This window comes from Falco rusticolus, chromosome 1 (genome assembly GCF_015220075.1).
Source record: "Falco rusticolus isolate bFalRus1 chromosome 1, bFalRus1.pri, whole genome shotgun sequence".
Taxonomy (NCBI): Eukaryota; Metazoa; Chordata; class Aves; order Falconiformes; family Falconidae; genus Falco; species Falco rusticolus.
This window is the reverse complement of record NC_051187.1, coordinates 40071504-40090031: the sequence shown is the minus strand read 5'-3', so window position 1 is coordinate 40090031 and position 18528 is coordinate 40071504. Positions and strand designations below refer to the sequence as shown.

At 39.2% G+C, this 18528-nt stretch overlaps 1 protein-coding gene across 5 annotated transcripts in view; it reads right to left on the bottom strand.

The window, feature by feature from the left end:
• The window catches only part of COMT (catechol-O-methyltransferase), a 19423-nt gene extending 895 nt beyond the window's left edge, over positions 1-18528 (bottom strand). Inside the window, exons 1-5 of one of the 5 annotated variants that reach the window (XM_037375962.1) lie at positions 18423-18510; positions 16906-16990; positions 5982-6261; positions 3985-4178; positions 2074-2205 (exon numbers count right to left, since the gene is read on the bottom strand). In XM_037375962.1, coding sequence (XP_037231859.1) covers positions 2074-2205; positions 3985-4178; positions 5982-6261 — 606 coding nt within the window. In that variant the 5' untranslated portion in view covers positions 16906-16990; positions 18423-18510. Of the gene's footprint in view, positions 1-2073; positions 2206-3984; positions 4179-5981; positions 6262-16905; positions 16991-18310 lie in introns of all 5 variants that reach the window. The other 4 variants (XM_037375947.1, XM_037375956.1, XM_037375971.1 and 1 more) reach the window with 4 other exon arrangements.

The following is an 18528-nucleotide window of genomic DNA, read 5'->3' as shown; positions in this document are numbered from 1 at the left end:
AAACTCCAAAACCACTAAATGAATAAAAGAGATTTTCTGTGCTTGTTTTCCTTTCATCCTGTACAACTTTCTGCCACTTTGTTCAGAAGCTGACTGTGAAGCAGGGTTTGTGCATGATGAAAATCACTCTGACTAATTTCCACGAGGCATAATTAACTTGCCATATTCACTTCAAGTGCAATGTTCATGCTCAGTAAACCTACCAACCTAATTTTTACTGGTATTTTTGTCTAGTAGAAGTGGCTTATCTGAGTTTACCAGCTGTTTTAAAACAGAAAGTCTGAAGTGAATCAGACTGGTTGTTATCCTGTGGTTACAGAAGGCAGTTGCAGCCAAAACAAGGGGTGGGGTTTGTTGCTTGCAGTATATTAGAGAAGTCCTGTTGAGTGTGCTGTGGAGGCTGTTCAGCTTACTACTTTTGCCTCTGGTGACTGAACACCAGTCAGCACTGTAGAAGGAATTTTAGAGACATGGCAAATATCCTCCAGTCTGTTTCTATGGCGCAGCTTATAGAAGCCAACAAGTGACAACATGCTGTATTTTCCTGGATTATCCTCTATCATCGGGATTTCAGATGCTCTTTGTGTCAGGCTTTTCTAGAAGTGCACGAAAAGGAATGCTGTCTGAGCCACTTTCAATATATATGTAATCTGAGTATTTTTTATTCATATTTCATATTCAGTATTTATATTGCAATACATGCCAGAATTGCATGTTAGATTGTTTGTAACATCTGAGAAAATGTGGGGATCTTTTCTTCATCTTCCTGTCCTTAATTTCACAAAGGTTTTTTTAGGCAAAGCAACTTTGTATCACAGTTGCATCAGACTGATCACTACGATAGAACTAAACTACCTGTTTGTTTTGGCTGTACTGGGAAAGTTAAGCTGCGATAAGGATGCACTAGCTCTTCCCAATGAAAAGAGCTCAGTCATCCTTACACAACCAGTTTAAAAGAAAACATTCTCTGGGTACAAAATAACTGTAGGGAGCGGACATTTTCTTCAGCTACTGCTGCGTAAGTTCAACACCGGCTGTTCATAACCCCAAACAAATTTTCTTTTCAAACTGCTATCTTGAGGACAGGGCTGAAATTAAAAAAACAGAGAGCCTGGATGAGAACATAATGTAGTCCTCAAGCAGGGGTCAGGAAGTAGTTGGCAGGTTCTCAGTGTAAGAGGCAGCCTCAAAAAAAAGTGGACTTATTTGTGAAGAAAATAATTGAAAAATGACACTTCCATACAACCAAGCAGCTATAGAAAATTTTATCAGTCTGCAGTTCCAAAACTAGAAGAGTATCTGTCTGTGCTGTATTGATAGATAGAGATGTTGTCAGGCTGTTATTTAACATCTGAAAATACCTTCCTATTCAGAAGCCATCTAGTAGTTAATTTACCTACCATTGCCTACCGTTGTTACAGCCAAAACTGTTTTGTAATGCTAAAAGTAATGGTTAAAGCAGGTTGGGAAGAAATGAGCATAATTTTTCCACGTTTGGGGCTGGGTATCGAGTTAGACAGCACTCCCCTAGCAAGTGCCTGGCTGGGGCAGTCTGCACTCCTCCAAAGGCTGCTTTGCAGTCAGTTGATTAGTAAAAACTCACAGAAAGACAATACCCAGCTGTGCTACCAAAATACTATGTCATCAAAAGGCTCTGCTGGCACCACAGATGCAGGCAGGAAGAGGGGTCTGAGGAGATTAGAGAGGTGGAGCTGGGATATATAGGTCCTAAGTCTCACCTGCTCCCAGGATCAGGGTGGTTTCGGGTCAAGTGTCCCAGTTAATGACCATGCAGACACTCCTTCAAAGGAGTATAAGACACAGACCATGCACTCCTCCAGCTAGGATTTCTGCTGCAGACCCATTTGTTCAGGATGAGCTATGTAGTGCTGGCACCTATCCCTAACAAAAGCTTGGAATCCCATCCCCCAAACCCTCTTTTCTTGTAGGGTTGTTATTTTGGCTGCCATTCTTCATTTTACAGAGGATAAGGTCCTTCATAAAGAATATAGGCCTCATAGACATCCAGGCATTTGCTACTTTACCTTTAAGACTGGAACTGTGCAAACTGACCTGGAGCAGGATGGTATCTGGTGTGTATCTGTCTTTCCAGTGGTCCAGGAAGACAAAATCCAGAGTATCTACTTCGTATTTTTTCTTCAGCTGGGGGATAATTTCCTCTGAAGGACCTTCTAGGAGTTTTACCTGAAATGCAAATCCATTTGATGAATTGTGAAAAAATAATAGCAGAAAAACTGACTTCTTGTTTCTGTTGGATAATGCCATTCATTACTCGAGACATGGAAATCTCCTGTTGAAAACAGTACTTTTAATTACTTTTTTTTTAGTTACATCTCAGTTGAATCTTCTAGTCCAAGGGATGCAAATAATACAGAGGACAGGTTAGTTTACAATAAAGCTGGAGGCTACAGTATGTAACATTGATATAGCCAGTAAAGAAAGAGGCAGGACAGAGGCTGTTGAGTCTTCCTTGCAGGTTTATTTGCCCAGGTATTGTTAAACTGAAAGGAGCCACTGCACATTGATTTGTAAGCAAGTGCCATATACTATGAGTGGAGGAAAAAAGTGGTAAGGGAATCTGTCTAGGTTATGACTCATAGCTGATCAGGAGATCAAATCAGATGGGAAAAATACAATTTTAGATGTCACTAGTACTTTAGGTTCTCTTCAAGAAGTTAAGGAGCGAATTAGAAGATCTCATGGTGGGATTTATTTCCTCTAGTTTTATCATCTATGTCGAAGTGAGTTGTCTAGTCGAATAGACAGGCACTTGTCAGGCATGAATCCCCTGACCTGCTGTCTGCCTTGGGCTGAGACGGATCATAGACTGAAAATACCAGCATCTCAACCAACTGTACAGAGTCAAGACACCCTCAGATTGCACAAAATTTAGGTATATGTATTGTGACCAGCTAGATCTGAGTAAGTACATCTCATCTGAAGTCCGTTGGCACATTATGCAACTGCTTCTTATGAGCTTTTGTAACAAATTAGACTATGAGTCAGTTTTCTGTTGCTCAGTCCCATTGCTGATTTGAACATTTTAGTTTATATAGAGAAAACCAATATTCTAGTCTAGCTTTTGGGAGGTAACATAGTGAAGTCCTCAGCTGTACTGCTGTGAGAGGTCAGGAACTGTAATTAGACATGGTGCTAGTTTAATTAGTAAGGACTGTGGGTCCTTAAAAATTACAAAATGTCTATGAATAAATGTCAGATGGAAGTCATGGAAAGGCTTCTGATTATCAGGCGAAGAATCCGTGGGGCAGTCTTGCAGTTCAATAATAGCAGCAAATCTAACCAGTTTGCAATAGTGGTTACTAATTTTATGAAAAGGACTGTGTGTGCTGATGTCCTGTCACTGTAAGTGAAATAACTGACTGGAGGCTCCCTCCAGGTCTGTATTATTCTTACAGTCACTATGGGTTTTGAAAGCTCTCAGCAAACGACTTGTCTACTGTACTAACCAGTGAATAGTGAAGATGCCAAACTGGAAGATGAACTCTAAATGCTTTCAAAATGTTAAGGAGATATGGATGCATATGATCGTTTCTGGTCTTGCCCCTCTGAATCTTCATCCTGACTCACATAGCAAAGAACTTTGGAGAACAGCCCTGATTGTTTTGTCATATACACGCACATCTTGACAAGCCTCAAACTCTACTGTGACTCTCAGCTGGGTCTGCATTGTACTTGGACCCCTGACTGATGCTAACAAATCTAGCTCACTTGTGCTGTATATACAAAAGTGCAGATGACCTTGGTCCTCTGCATGGACACTAGTAGCTTTTCCCTGCTATCAAACCTGATGGTTTAACGCTGCATGTTCCCAAACACTTAAGGTGTCAGACTTGCTTGACAAGTAAAAAACAAAATTTAAACCTATTATTGTTGTTTCTATGGAAAAAGTTCCACTCCGCATATGTTGTTTCTTTCCGCAAACCACAGGCAAATGGTATTTACCTTGTCTTGTACTCCAGCAAACTCAATCATCTGTTTAGCTATAGCAGCAAATTCTGGGTTGAATTCCACAGTGAGAAGACAAGCTCCTGGCTTCAGTAGCCGAGCAATCCTAACTGCTGAGTAGCCACAGTATGTTCCTAGCTCCAGTGCAACTGATGGATTGACCTCTTCCAGTGTCTTGTCTAGAATTAAACCTGAACAAAATGGAAATAGGTTAGATTTTGACAAAATCAGTCTGGTTCATACACAGAAGACCAAGTTAGTGACAAGAAACTTAGAAAGTCAATGTACTCAGTTGCTTAGGACATTGAAAAATTAAGTCGAATGTTGATGTCAAATTATATAGTGTATCCTTTGCAAATTGGCTTATCCATGATCAAGTTGATCATGGACATTCTAAATTGCAAAATGCAAACTTTCAACTAAAAAAATCTTAGTTTCACAATACAAACATTTCTGAGTAAGGAAGTGCCTGAATTGACTAAAATATTTATAATGTTACAAGGGAAAGATGCAGTGTTTTTTTCCAAGAGCGTATTGCAGAAACTGACTGTATTTGTGAAATATGTAAATCCTGAATTTTGAGTGCTCATATTTGTTGCAAATGTTACATGTAGTAGTCTGATACAAAATTTCTTATCCTAAATACTTGGTTTAAATACTAGAAAAGTCTAGTTATAAAGTTGCAAAATATCTGGATTCACTAGACCGATTTGTGAGATGGAAAACATTAGTCAATTGTTAACAAGAAATTGTTACCAAAAAGAAGTGACAGTGTACAATATTCAGTCCTTCTGAAGAAAATGATTTATTTGTGAGAAAACTGTCTTTTCTTACTTGTATGCCTAGAAACTAGATAACTAATCGGAAAAAGGATCTGAAGAGATTTTACACTGAGCCATGGAATTTTTCAATGTATATATACATTTCATTAGGTTTTATTTTCCTGGGTGTCATTTGTTTTGAATAATGCAGTGATGATGCTTGCATCTTGAGATCATGTGGTCACTCTTGAAATCTTAGGAACTAAAGATGTGTTAACTTTGATGGCTTTTATCTGAGGAAAGGTCATCTTGTCAGAACAAATCTGGAGTTAAATTTTTAAGAATATAATCCCAAAGGATCAAAGTTTACAATTTTAAGAATTCTTAATCAGCCACCACCTACTATTCCATTGCCCTAAGCACCCCAGGCTCATATGCAAAGGAACTAGTTTCACAAAATGCATCCATGACAGATAAGCATTTCAGTTACAGTGCTTACAGTTGTATTTCATTAGCTTTGTTAATCCCAGATGAAGAAGATTTCCCCTGCAACTTCCATCAAGAGGTACTTTTGTGTCTAATTCATAAGGGAACATGTTAACATTTTGCCATTACAGCTTTTTGAAAAGATTGTCCCTTTCCTGCAGCTAGGAAAAAAATGTTTTGTCCACCTATTTTCCTTTAGGAGGCAAGAACAAGATAATTTACTTCATAAGTAGCAACAATTGTCTAATAGCTGCTTTTGCATATTACATGGTTAGGATTTCTCCCTTCAACAGTATATATATAACTTATGCTTGCATACACAAAATTCATATAGTTTAAAATACTTTTTTTTCCCAATTTACTATCTTTCAGTTAAGGATCTGAAAGTGCTTAACATAGTGAATTATGCCTTAAGGCCACCCTGTATAGGAACGGAGGTATAACATAGCCCTAGGTTTTCCCCATGAATTGTCATCCTCTGCTTACACACTTGCAACATAAACAACATACAAACCCAGGCTTGGTCCTACGACTTCCTGAATTACTCACTGGACACCCCTCCTCAAAGACATCTGCACAAGCATGCATTACTGTTTACAGAACCATTCTGCTGACTACACGGCTGTTGTGGAATTTGGTTTATGGTTTTTTTCCAGCATATGGAAGTCACTGTGTGAATACAATAAGATGTCCTGTACTGTGCTAGTCTTGAAGGATCTTTCAAGTGCTGATCCCTGCTGCAATTACCTTTCTCATCACCCACATTCATGGCCCATTCTTTCTGGGAGCAGTACTTATCTATAGTGTCCAGCACACTACAGGGATCTCCTCGGACTGCATTCTGCAGCACAAAATTTAAAATCCTCTGTTCTTTGCTCTGATTCATGATGAAATTGGTTATTTTCTCCCGGATTATTTCATTCCAGATAAGGGCAGCAGTGCCGTTCTTCCTGATGAGCACCAGAAAGAGCAGCAAAATGAAAAGCAGAATGAAGACGAACAAAAGGACTGAAAAGCTCTCCAGCATCTGGAAGGAAAGAGAAAAACAGCCCAGGGTTAAGGTGGCACGGGAGAGAGCTATCCGTTTTGTAAATATTGAGCTGAAAAACACACAACCAACAATACAGAACAGGAACACACAAAGTTTAATTATGATATTGTCCAGAGTAGCTGAAAATTACTCTCTATCACTTGGTAATGGATGGTACTCTGTGGCACTCCCTTTAGAAGCCAATTTTACAGGCAGTCAACAAGTAGCTTTATTTAACGCTCTGGTCCCTTCCCCCACACAGCTACTCAGTCCTGGCTCCAAGTATGCCACTGCACAAGGAGCATCTCGGCATCAAATCTGTTCTATTTTTCAAAGGATTTAAACTAGGGTCTGCACGTGATCCCACTCTCCTAATTTTTGAACACTGGGAAACTTCTAAGCTGACCTTGCTAAGAAAATAGGAACATCTCACCCTTCAATTCTGAGCACAGTTTCAGCAGAAACTGGGCACCGTTAGGTAACATTCTGCTTCAAATCAGTCTGCATGTCTTGAGTTACTACCTTGCATACGGACTTCTTTGCTAGCACCTGTCCTTCTTGCATGCTCTGCAGAGAAGCTGAGCACAATGTTTCCGTAGGACTTGACCTGCCTCCTTCCTTTCAGGGCCTGCAGTGGAAGTACCCAGGTGGGATGGTTTACATAAAACCTTTGACATGAGCCATCAATCTGATACTTTTGTGAATAAAAGATGTGTTTCCTTTTATAAAGTGCGGATGTTTTCTCGCTGTTTATAAAAACATAAAGCTGAATCCCTGAATCAGAGAAGAGCTCAGGCTCATGACATTGACGAGATTTAACAAAAGGGCACATTGTGCTTTTCTGATGGGCCAGCTCAAATTATCTGATGGGATTGTGCCTATTCTCCCCCTGACATTCAGTGTCATAGCCGCACGTGCCTATGTGTGTGCAGCATGGGTGGCATGTGTTTCTGTTTTGTGAGTTTAGAGCATCTGAACATAAAGCTCAGCAGATGAGATGCATGTCACCCTGTGCAGCTCAAGCAATAAATCCCATCAAAGCCATTTACTCTGATGGATTTCAGACAACCCAGTATACAGGAAGGTTTGTGCATTTACTTCCATGCAGGAGTCACAGCACAAAAGACCTGATAAAGGAAGCATTCTTAAAATTAAGCAATTGGCACTCTCCTAAAGGCTAAATCAAAGAAAGGGTTGTGGTTTGCCTGAGGATTCTCTCTGCATGTGAAGCTCCTGCTGAACAACCCAAAACACACCTAATTTATGATGATGTAGCTTATAACACTCCACTTTTCCACCTCTGCTTCCCACAAGGGAGGGGCTGACAGTTGCACACTGGGAGGAAAGCACAGGTTGGAATGTGTTCCAGTTAGTATTAGGATGAATGAATGCCAAGTTAATTTGTTCTTTAAATCTAATTAGCCATTTGAATACAGGTCTAAAGGATTCGGAACCAATTTCTTAACCTCAGCAGGCTGGATTGAGTTGCACTGTTTTTTAATCTGTTGTTTTTAAAGAACATGACACAACTGTTCCTAGTCTCTGATTCTTTCTAAAAAGTCTCTTTCTCTTCCAGCTTCCTAAAAATGGTGAACAGCTTCCACTTGCACTTGTATTAATGTTCACCTACCTGGAGTTCAGCAAAACCACTGCTCCAACAGGAGCTACATCATCCTCAAAAATTTTGCTGAAGTTGCCCAAGACCAGAGGTAAAGACCCTATATGATTAACCCAATATTCCCCCAGATTTCTTCCTAACTCTTCTTGCTTCCCTTTTTTGTTTTGCCCAAAATTGTCCCAGGAAAATCCTGAATTTTATGGGTGGTCAGACCTCTGTTTTGTAGTGGGACTTGGCACATACACATTACACATGGGGAAAATCTATCCCATTGCTTTAAAATTTGAATCATCAAGCAAAACACATTCTGAGTTCAGAAGATGACTGAGTTCCCATGGAGATACACTCAACCTACAGTACAGCTGATTGTTTGCTCACCCATCCACTTATCTTAGTTGCACAGCAAGTACAATCTATTTGGAGCAGGTAAAAGTATATTACTTTTAAGTAGTCACCAATGTTAATACTTACCTTCAAGGTTTTTCTTACAAAGTCGACCTGAAACATTTCCTTTTTGGGCTCACCAGCATTATTAGCACATTAAAATGTTGCCTCTTGGACTTTCTTAATTTTGTTTCCTAGCTAATAAGAACCTACTTCTTTACCTCAACAGGATCATGAGGGCATGGATGTAAATTTTTCTTTTTTCCTTCTATGCACTGATAACTCTACTGACCGGGCCCAACTGTCCTGCACCTTCCAGGTGGGACTCTTGCTCTTTCTAGTTCTTCTACATGAAGATGTTCCACATTATCTGTCTATTGAGAACTTGGACTGGACTATGAAAATATCATTACTTTAACACAAAAATACCTCTCTAGCTTCACTTGGCTTGTCTTCGCCTAGCTTTCATGGCTTAGTTGATTGTATGGTCATTGTTGATGGATTTGGATTACTAATATAGTTGAGAGAGAAAAATTCTGAACTGCAATGAATGGATGGAGCCCAGAAACCATTTACCAGCACCAGCAGGTATCTAACCTGCCTGCCTCTGTGAGCCCTGCATATCAGCGACTCACTTGGTGGCAGTCCAACCATATGCAGGTCCCTCTAGAACTGAAGACTGTTGGCATTCAGAATTATTTCAGACAACCACCAGACATAATCCTCTGGTTACAGTGGATACTTTAGCATCCTCTGAGTACAACTTGCCACAGCCTGTTGCTTTGTGCTATGAGATTCTGCCAGTGTGTTTGAGGCTGCCCTTCAAAGATCTGTCAGACAGCTAGGATGATAGCTGCAGGATGAACTAGGTGGTACATTTTTTGAGGAACAGCTTTCCTCCTTCATTGCTTAGTATAGATATGAAACCATTTGGTGAGGTTTCTCTAAACAGAGGGAGGTAGTATCTGTAGGTTAGCTCACCCACAGTTCCTGTCCTGCAGGAATGCTGAGACCTCTTTTTCAGACAGGGAACAGACTTTGAAGACTTCTTTTTATACCATAACAAAAAGAACCTGCTTGACAGAAAAATACTGTCCTTCCATTTTCATATTGCTACCCAAGCATGGAAGGGTATGTCAGCAAACCAGATTTCCATTGTCTTATTTTCTTACACTGCTACAGGCTTCATACACCAAAATTACAAGACACCACATGCTCAAAAGCCCATGTATTAAAGAAGGACAGCTTCTTCATCAGCAGCCTGTGAAATGCAAGTTTCTTAATGCATCTCTGTTACCCAGAACAGAGAAAACCACTCAACTTGGATTAGACCTGCTGATTTTTAGTAACTTCAGCTGATCTCAAACAAAAAAATACTTTAGCCTCATCCTAACATGGAAGCAGTATTCTTTTAAAGATTTTGTTGTTTTAAAAGAGTGCACTTTATGCAGAGGGTTTGAGATGTACATGCCCTACCTTTTCAAAGGCATAGATTGTATTTAGGCTTCTGCAACCCACCACAGGTACTGCATGTAACATCCTGATAGCAAGATGCAACTAGCTTGACAAAAAGGTGTAAATTGGGATATGATTCTGAAGCACACACCTGTAGCCTTCTGCCTCATCTAGCCGTTCCTTATACAAAAGCATGAGCAGACTGACAGCCCTTTAGTGTGTCTGGAAGGACAACAACTGATAGTTTTGCTGGGCCATCTGGGAAACACATTTTGGATCTTCAGCTATGAAACCTTATCCTCTCTGAAGGTAAAATACTGACCTTGTGTGTCTTTTTGGATCTAGACTGGTGAGTGGCTGTTAGCAGTGGTTTGCACTTTTTTTTCTGACATACTTGTCAAGAAGACAAAAAAAGCTGTAATTTTAAGCTCAAACGTGTGATTTTGGGATGGTCTTAGATCCAAAACTTAAGCAAGGAAGCAATTCAGCTTGGCTGTTTCTATGATCAAGTGCTTAGAAGGATCCATTTCCTACAGTGCCTCAATTAGTTAGATCTTTGCACTTCTGAGTCCCACATGAATGCTACCATGTGTAACAGCAGAGCCCACCTGCCTTAGATGGTCCTTAGATGTTGCTCACAAGCAGCAGCAACCTATACAGTATGTGCTGCTTTTTTCCACTCCTAGACAAGTTCATTTGGTTTTGCTGTATCGAGGAATGTTTTTGAACTATTGGGGTATCATGATGATGATGATTATTATTATTGTATAATACCCTAGTGTCTTCATAAACTGGCAGTATGGATTGTTCTTAGTAGAGCTCCTTTAGGAGGCAATTATCTTAAAAACCACTTCCTAGAGAAAGTAACTTCTAAAAGGAGCAAAACAGACATATCTTGGGTTCATTTTCTTTTTTTTTTTTTTTTTTAAGTTTTTCTAAGTTTGTTCTTAATTTCTATTGTCTTAGATGTGAAAAGAAATTTAGTGATCACAGAGGCTGTAAAAGCAGTCTGCCATGAGCAAGATGCACTGGTGGTGGTAATGCACCCAGAGGGAAAAAATAACTGTACCAAAATAGGTAATTGCTTTCATATTCTTAGCTGGAAAATATCTGATATGAAAATTAAGTGCATAATTCAAGCAATTTAAAAACACTACTACCTAAGAGACAGTCATGACAGCTTTAGAAAATGCAACTGTAATTTTAGCTTTAATGTGGATTCATGAGATTCATTAAATATGCAATAAAACTGAACTTGCACATGGTCAAGTTTCCCATAACCACTTACTACAAAGCAGTTGCTCTTATTATTTAATGCTTGTACTGGGTTCCAAATACACAGGTTAGCACTGCAACCTCTTCTGTGCATTAGAAACACCATGGTAAAGCAAGCTTTCTCTTTGAAAGCTAAAATTTGAAGTGGAAAATAGTAGGCAAAAGTAAAAATTGAGCAAGGGAATAAATAGAAAACTGGAGGGATGACATTATGGAAAGGAATGAATAACACATATCCCTAAATCTTTTTTTGAGAAGACAAAGTTTAAAAGAAAACATATTAAAATTTCATGCCCAAACCTGTCAAGCTACTGACAAGTCTTTCTAAAGCTCTGGGTTATTTTCTTATGCATCTAATCTTACTCATTTTGGCAGGTTTCATAAGACCAAATCATAACTTGGTAATGCAGTTCAGCAGTTTTTCCCTGATGCAACCCATAATCAAACAATCAGCATTTGGATGGGATTACCTCTGTTTCATTTTACATAAATCTAAAAAGACACTTCCAAAGAGAGAAGCAAACACAAATTGTGGGAACCTGCTGCCCCAACTTACCTGCCATTGAAGATAAAATACCCAAGTCATTCTAATGACTATAAAAGAAACCTCAAGGGACTGGCTCAGACTGGGGGATCTATTATTATAGCAATAGTTGTTAAGTTAGAGGAGTCACTATGCCCTTACTACTATATGATCTGCAGTTCTTCTAAAAACATAAAAACACCCATGTGATGGAGCACAGAACAGTATATCCTAGTCTTTATTCCTGTACAGGTAACTCCAGCCATTTCACCAAGGGTTCCAATAAGGATCTTTCAGTAATGTATTTATCAGTCCTTCTGGTACTTTTTTCCAAGTAATGTGAAAAAATAATTGGTCTTGGAATTCCCTGAAGTGAAAAAATAAGGATTAGTACAATTGGTAACATCAATTTTTAAGGTAACTCCAAGTAACCGGATGAATTCAGAGACTCTTCTCAGTGTTTCGTGAAAACTGTATGAAGTTTTCATAACACTGTTAGAGGAAGGTGTATGGGGATTTGATCTGAACTATTGATTGCTACTATTTCTCCCTCAGATTACAAAACAACCTCCCTCTGATAAAAACTGATATTTACTGAGAAAAATAATCACCATGTTGAAAGCAAGCACTTTAAATGCTCTGAGTTTTAATAAGGACGTATGTCTTAGTGAATTTCACGCTTCGTGGATTAAAAAATTATCAGATTTGATTATTTAACTATTCTGAAACTTACTTCATTACATTATGAGTAATTAACAAGACCCCATTTCCTACAGATGCAAAAATAAGAGATGACAGGTATTAAAACACTTGAGAGTTTGAAAACTGTTGGATAGAACATTTTTCTAATCAAGGTGAATCCTTATTAGTCTTAGTACAGAGCCCCTCATTACAATTTTAGCTTGCATAGACTGGTAATTTCTTTGCTTTGTACTGAAAATGAAGACTTAAACATAATCACAAAAAAACCCCTCTTCTTCAAAGATGACATGTACATTACAGTGGTATTCTCCAGAACTAGAATGAGAGTAAACTTTGTGATCTTGAGTCAGGGGACTTAGGTTTGAGTCTCATTTTGGCAATATTTTTCTGATCTGATCTTGGGTGAGCTGTCTTACCTACATCTTTGTTGCCGCAAGAGTAAGTTAAAGTTACTGCTAATTCTGTAACTTTCAAAGAGGTGTAAAGCTGAATTAATCTTTGTCAGAAAAGTTCCTGTTATGGCTATATGGATAACACCTGAGGAAAGCCAAAGCGATTTCACCTGCCATTAACTGAAGAGATCAAATTTGGGATGCCAAGACAGCAAACACCTGTGTGACATTATTATTGAGTTTATGAAGAACAGGGAAAATGTGGAGGCAAACAGTGCTTCAAACACTTTCCTTAAGTGATTTCAGCCTGCTGACAATTCAGGCCTCTAAGGAAAGATGGTGTTACATCCAATCTTGCTATAATTTTTCATGCATTTAATCTAACTGCCAAGTACTGGTTGGTTGTTTAAGAGTTTATTACGAGTCTCCAAGCATCCAGACAGTACTTTAGCATTCTGATGCTAAAGGGTTTATAATCTAATTTAGACTTTATTAGCTCACATAACCTGGTGAATGGGGAATGCTCAAAAAATTTTTACCATTCAACCTTTTTTTCACAAAAGAATCTTTCTATTGGTCCGATGGTATAGAGGATAATAGAAATGGTCGACAATAGTAGAGTGCCTGGGGACAAGGGGGCCTAACTCATTGCTGTGACACTACTGTTAACTCTGCAGAAAGATGGATGTTATAATGCAAACAATTTTCTGGAGATTTCGTTTCTACATGTATTTTAACGTCTGTTGCTCTGCACTAAGCCAGAGGAGATCTGTGCTGTGCCAGGACTGGGAGTGGAGTTCCTGACACTTTGTGCTATGCTGTCTTGAATGAGGCAATCTCCATTTTGTAGCATTTTGCTTTTCTTGATCCTTTCCCAGAGCAAGAAAGGCAGAGTATTTTGGTGAGAAAGTCTAAAATAACTTCTGCCAAACATATTGTATCGTGTTGCTGTAGGCAACACAATTCAACAGCTTCATATTTCAGTACTTTTAAAGGTCAAAAAAAATTGTTTAACTCCTATTCTTTCATTATTGTTTATGTATTTTCAAATGAGTGCAACACTGTGAAGAATAATCGGCATATTGCCCAATGTGAATAACTCTTATTTCAATGGAAACTTGGTTTGAGAGTTTGACATTTAGATTTTCCACTGACATCATGAAAACAAGCTGAACAAACTTTATATATTTTTTCACTAAGTATATCTTGCATGAAATCTAAATTTCCCTCTTCCTAGGTTTTTTCAAATTACAATTTAGCTTCACTACCATGACTACAAAAATTCTGACTTCTATAAATGCAAAGTTCTGATGATTCTCCACCCTTCACCTTTGTCTTATCTTTTTCCCTCTCCTCAGGTTAAAAGGAAACAAATACTGGTTTCTTCTCACTGACTGAAAGGAAAAGAACAGTAGAGTGTCTATTGTCTACTCCTGAAGCCCCTGAAGCTTCATAAGAGTGTTTAAATCCATTCTTCCCTGATAGATTTTAATTAGGATAATTGCTACCCATTTCAAACTCCCTTCACAGTAGCCATTGCCGAAGTATTCAGTACTATCACCCAAAGGAAAAGGTTTATATAATGGTTATGTGCCCCATAAAGAAGAGCAAGGTTTAGAATAAACTGGCCACACAGAGAGGCCTCATCTCCATCCAACAAGCAGGACAGTGTGGATCTGTGGTGTTCTGATCCAGGCTAGCCTAGTGAACACACCGCATGATTAAAGCCAGAGTCTGAGGTGCAAGAATTCTTCAAGGATAAGAAATGCACTTTACTAGGCCTTGAGCAAAACCAGCTTTTCAGGAATAAGGTCCTTTCAGATGCCCCTAGGAATCATTTATTTCTGATAGTCCTTATTCCCACTCCAGAATTCTAGATGCATTGGTACTATATGTACTAGTGTTTGGGGCCAGTGGTTGGTGTAGCTCAGCTGAACTGTACAAATCCCACCTGGGAGGCAGTGAACTGCTAAAAGTAGAAAGTGCTCTGCTCTATCAGCATACTAGGAGCTGGTCTGTAAAAAGTTTTCTCAGCTGAGATTTTCAGGTTCCCCAGTGGTAAAATAAGCTCCTATTGAGTTATTTTTGTCCAAATGGAGGTAGGGAGAAAGGAATGGAAGAGGAAAGATCAAAATGGTTAGTTGTCCTCAGCATAATCACCTGTGACAAGACCTATTTCACATTCTCTATAAATCACAAAGATCAAGGGCTGAATCTTCAGTGTCCCAAATCCCCACTGTGGGCTCTTGCCTTGCTTCCAAGGCTACAAGCTAATCTGCTGTAAATCTGTCTCTCTCCCAGCACAGCTTTCTGCTCTCCACAAGCTGCTTTTCAGGCCAGGGGGAGTGCACAACTGAAACAGTAGTGAGGACACTCACTGAAGGATCCGAAAAAGTAGGAAGGAAATTACTCCTGAAATGACAGCTTATTTCTATGGAAATTAACAGGTCTAACAGGTTAGGCAGGCAAGCTGGGATCCACCACAGCACAGCAGGTAACTAAAGTGCTGTGTGGGAAGAGTCAGCCTAACTAAGACAGCACAAGGCATGAGACCTTGGTCTCAAATTCTGAGTGAATGCCCTCCCCAGAAAAGTAGCCAGAGTGGGCATAAAGTGTCTCTTACTTTAGATAAAAATTGCTTTCTGAGAAACCTCTCCTGAGAAAGTTTTAGCAAAACTGGTATGGATGGCCTCACAATTAAGATCTGGTTTCAATGACTGCTGCCAAAATTATGTTTTTTCAGAAAATTCCCAGTCAGTTCTAATTCCAGTGATCCTGAAGGAATGCTGAAAGACAACAGTGTGAGACTGGCAGAGATAAACCTGATACCAGCTGCAGGCTACTAAGAAATACTGCTAAATTTGAGTGACAAGTAAATTGTGTGCAGTGTTAATGTGGTTAAACTTTTCCACTAATGCAAAGTAAAGCTGTAAATGAGGAAAATTTTCTTTTGCATTTAAATACTGTAATGCTGTGCAAATGCATGAGATTCTGAACCTCTGAGGGCTTTATTAGAGGAGTCCATATGTTACTGAAATCCAGGAATAAGACTCCTTAATACCAATGTAGTATTAAGAAGCAGACATTATTTATTGCGGCACCGGATGCACAGGGAATCGTTCCACCTAACGTGCATATCTATTTCGTGGGTGCTGTTTTATGTCACATAGCTATACATGTTCATTACATTTCTTGGAAATATTTGCATATGTATGAGCCTTCCTGGGACCTCCATTAATGTCTTTTCATGCCAGGGCAGTTATGCCTCCAGGAGGTCGTCCCGACGATCTGGTGGTCCCTTATCTCCTCTTCACTCCTCTTCAACCCGTAGTTTGCCCCATGACTCCACCTAGGTTCTTGCACATATCCCTTACTTAGCACTCCTTCACAAACCCCAGAACTAGCTCGGCCTGCTTTTTCTGCTGCAGACCCTCTCTTAGCATTATCTATTGTTTCCCGGGACTGACTCCCTTGATTAGAAATCCTCTCAGTCATCAGTTGTGATGACTTGAGATGGTGAGTACTTGAGCATTAAAACGACTTGAGAGGGTGGGTCAGCTTGACCTAAACTTTTCGCGTTTTTGTTTAAATCAGAATTTGGTAACTGGGGAGTTTAGTAAACGCAGAGCTGAGTAAGCAGAAAAAAGTAAGCTTAGGTGCAGAGATGAAGTAAAGGATGTTTATGGAGATAATTTGTGTGAAATGTAGTTGACAGTATTGGTAAATATGAGTTTGTTTTTAAAGGACAGAAGGTAAAGAATATCATTAAAGGGCGTCAGAAAGATACTCTATAAGCAGCAACAGGGCAAGCAAGCAAAAGTACTAGCTTTTTGTCTGCTCTTCACAGACATTTTGCTGTAGCAGAACTCCCTCTTGAGAATAAAAACCCCCATAAAATGAAGCTGCAGCAACATTTATGAAAGCAGCTATTCAATCAAATATGACTGAACTGAAGCTTGACTTGCATTCAGCTTTTTCTTGAATACAAATGAGTACCGAATTCCAGCATAGTTATAGCCATAAATTAAATTTTCAATTTAGTCAGGGTTATCTCCTCTTACTTATATCAACTGTCAAGGTTTACAATACAGTACAAATGCATTACACACAAATATGTCCTACTCTTCCTCTGTGAAAGCTATTGCTGCCCACCGACTGGCTTCCTGACAATGAGTACCAGTCAGAATGTGGAAAACGCTGCTTCTTTCATTTCACCACTGTTTAAAATAGTGACATTATCTAAGATAACAAATCATGTCAAGACGGAGAAATAAGAAAATATAAATATGTACCTTTCTCAGTAGAGCAGAAGCTGTTCCCTCCGATCTTTTCCTGTGCTGCTCTGCTGTGGATTTTATAGAATAAGAGTCCAAGAGCCTGCAGTATTCAGTCACATTCGATCACATCACAGGAATAGCTTATCAGTTGTGTTACACAGACTCTAAAAGGAGCGGTGTCCTTTTCCCCAACTTGTCCTTTCACAGATTTCTGCACTCCTTAAAGGTGCTCACTGTTCTAATAACCGTAGAGAAAGCTCTTCATCTGTCCCTTAATGACATTGTTCTTGTTACTTAGTTACAGCACAGTGAATGCTGACAAAGTCAGGTATGAGCCAAATCTGTGCTCAGTGTAAATGCACTCTGTTCAATCAAGCAACTCCAGGAATGAATTTGGCCCAAGGGATTTAGTTCTTTTTTCAGCTCAGGCGTGGCATGCTACAGCCGGTGCAGAATTCGTAGAAACAAGACCTAGGCGTGTGGGTTAAATATAGAGTGCTGTTGGAGGGAGGGGAGGTATGTACAGCAACTTGCTTAAAGGCAACTACATTAGGAGTTGTGATCAATACATTGTAAATAGTACATTTGAATTTCTATAGCTTCTAGTAGGAAAAATATTCTGCTACAAACAGCTCTAAGATAAAAGAAGAGGCTTAGAAACCTTGTTTTTGGCTTGACTGTCTATATTGTTTCCTTCCAGGTGGAAACAATATAATCAAGCTGCGATTAAATTGCACCATAAAAGAAAATAATTAGAGAACCCAAAAACTAAACACAATGTGGGAGTAGTTCGCTGCTGTATTCTCACTACAAAACTCAGACCTAGAAAGCAAGTATTTAAAGCTCTAGCCTAGAAACTTTTAAAAGGTTTAAAGAAGGGGGTTGTATGAAATGTGACAGAAACAGGAGTGGAAGATCTGAAAACAGGCTTTGTCACATGACGGGGGAGGTCCTTGGAAGAATTAGGTTCTACCTGAGAGCATGACAAGAGAAGAATTAAAAAATTTTAAGTGGATGAATTGTATAAAGAATTGTGGGGAAAAGAGGTAGGTGAAGATTGAAGTAGTTTTAGTAACTCTAAACAAAACATAACTAAAACCCTGCAACATAGCACAGTACCCAATGTTAATACAAAATAACTTTAAAGTATCCCTTACATGTATAGCAGAGCTTTAGCTCAACAAATACTTTTTTTATAATCCAGACATCAAGCAGAACAGAGAATGAAATAAGCAATACTGCACTCCAGCTTCACTGACAGTAATTTCCTGTCTGGTGAAAAGCTGGTTGTGAAAGCATGACAGGTTGTGTCTCCACGATTCCTGATGCCACCCGCAGTTAAAATTAATTGAGAATTTCGTTTACTGCTGGGCTGTGGAGAAAAGAACTTAAACCAGTAAAACTTATACTATACACTGACCTGGTTCTGTAAGCATACAGCTGTTCTTTGGAGATGTCTTTGCAGTTAACTATAGCTAGTTGTGAACTGGCCACGTTCACGTAAATTAATGTGAATTAATGCCAAGACTTACCAGGTTGAGCAGTGTCCTTTGACAACACTTCTAAAGGACTTCTAACTTTGAGCTGAATCATATTTTTCACGCTAGAAGCATGGGAGGAGCAAACTTGCTTCCGCCT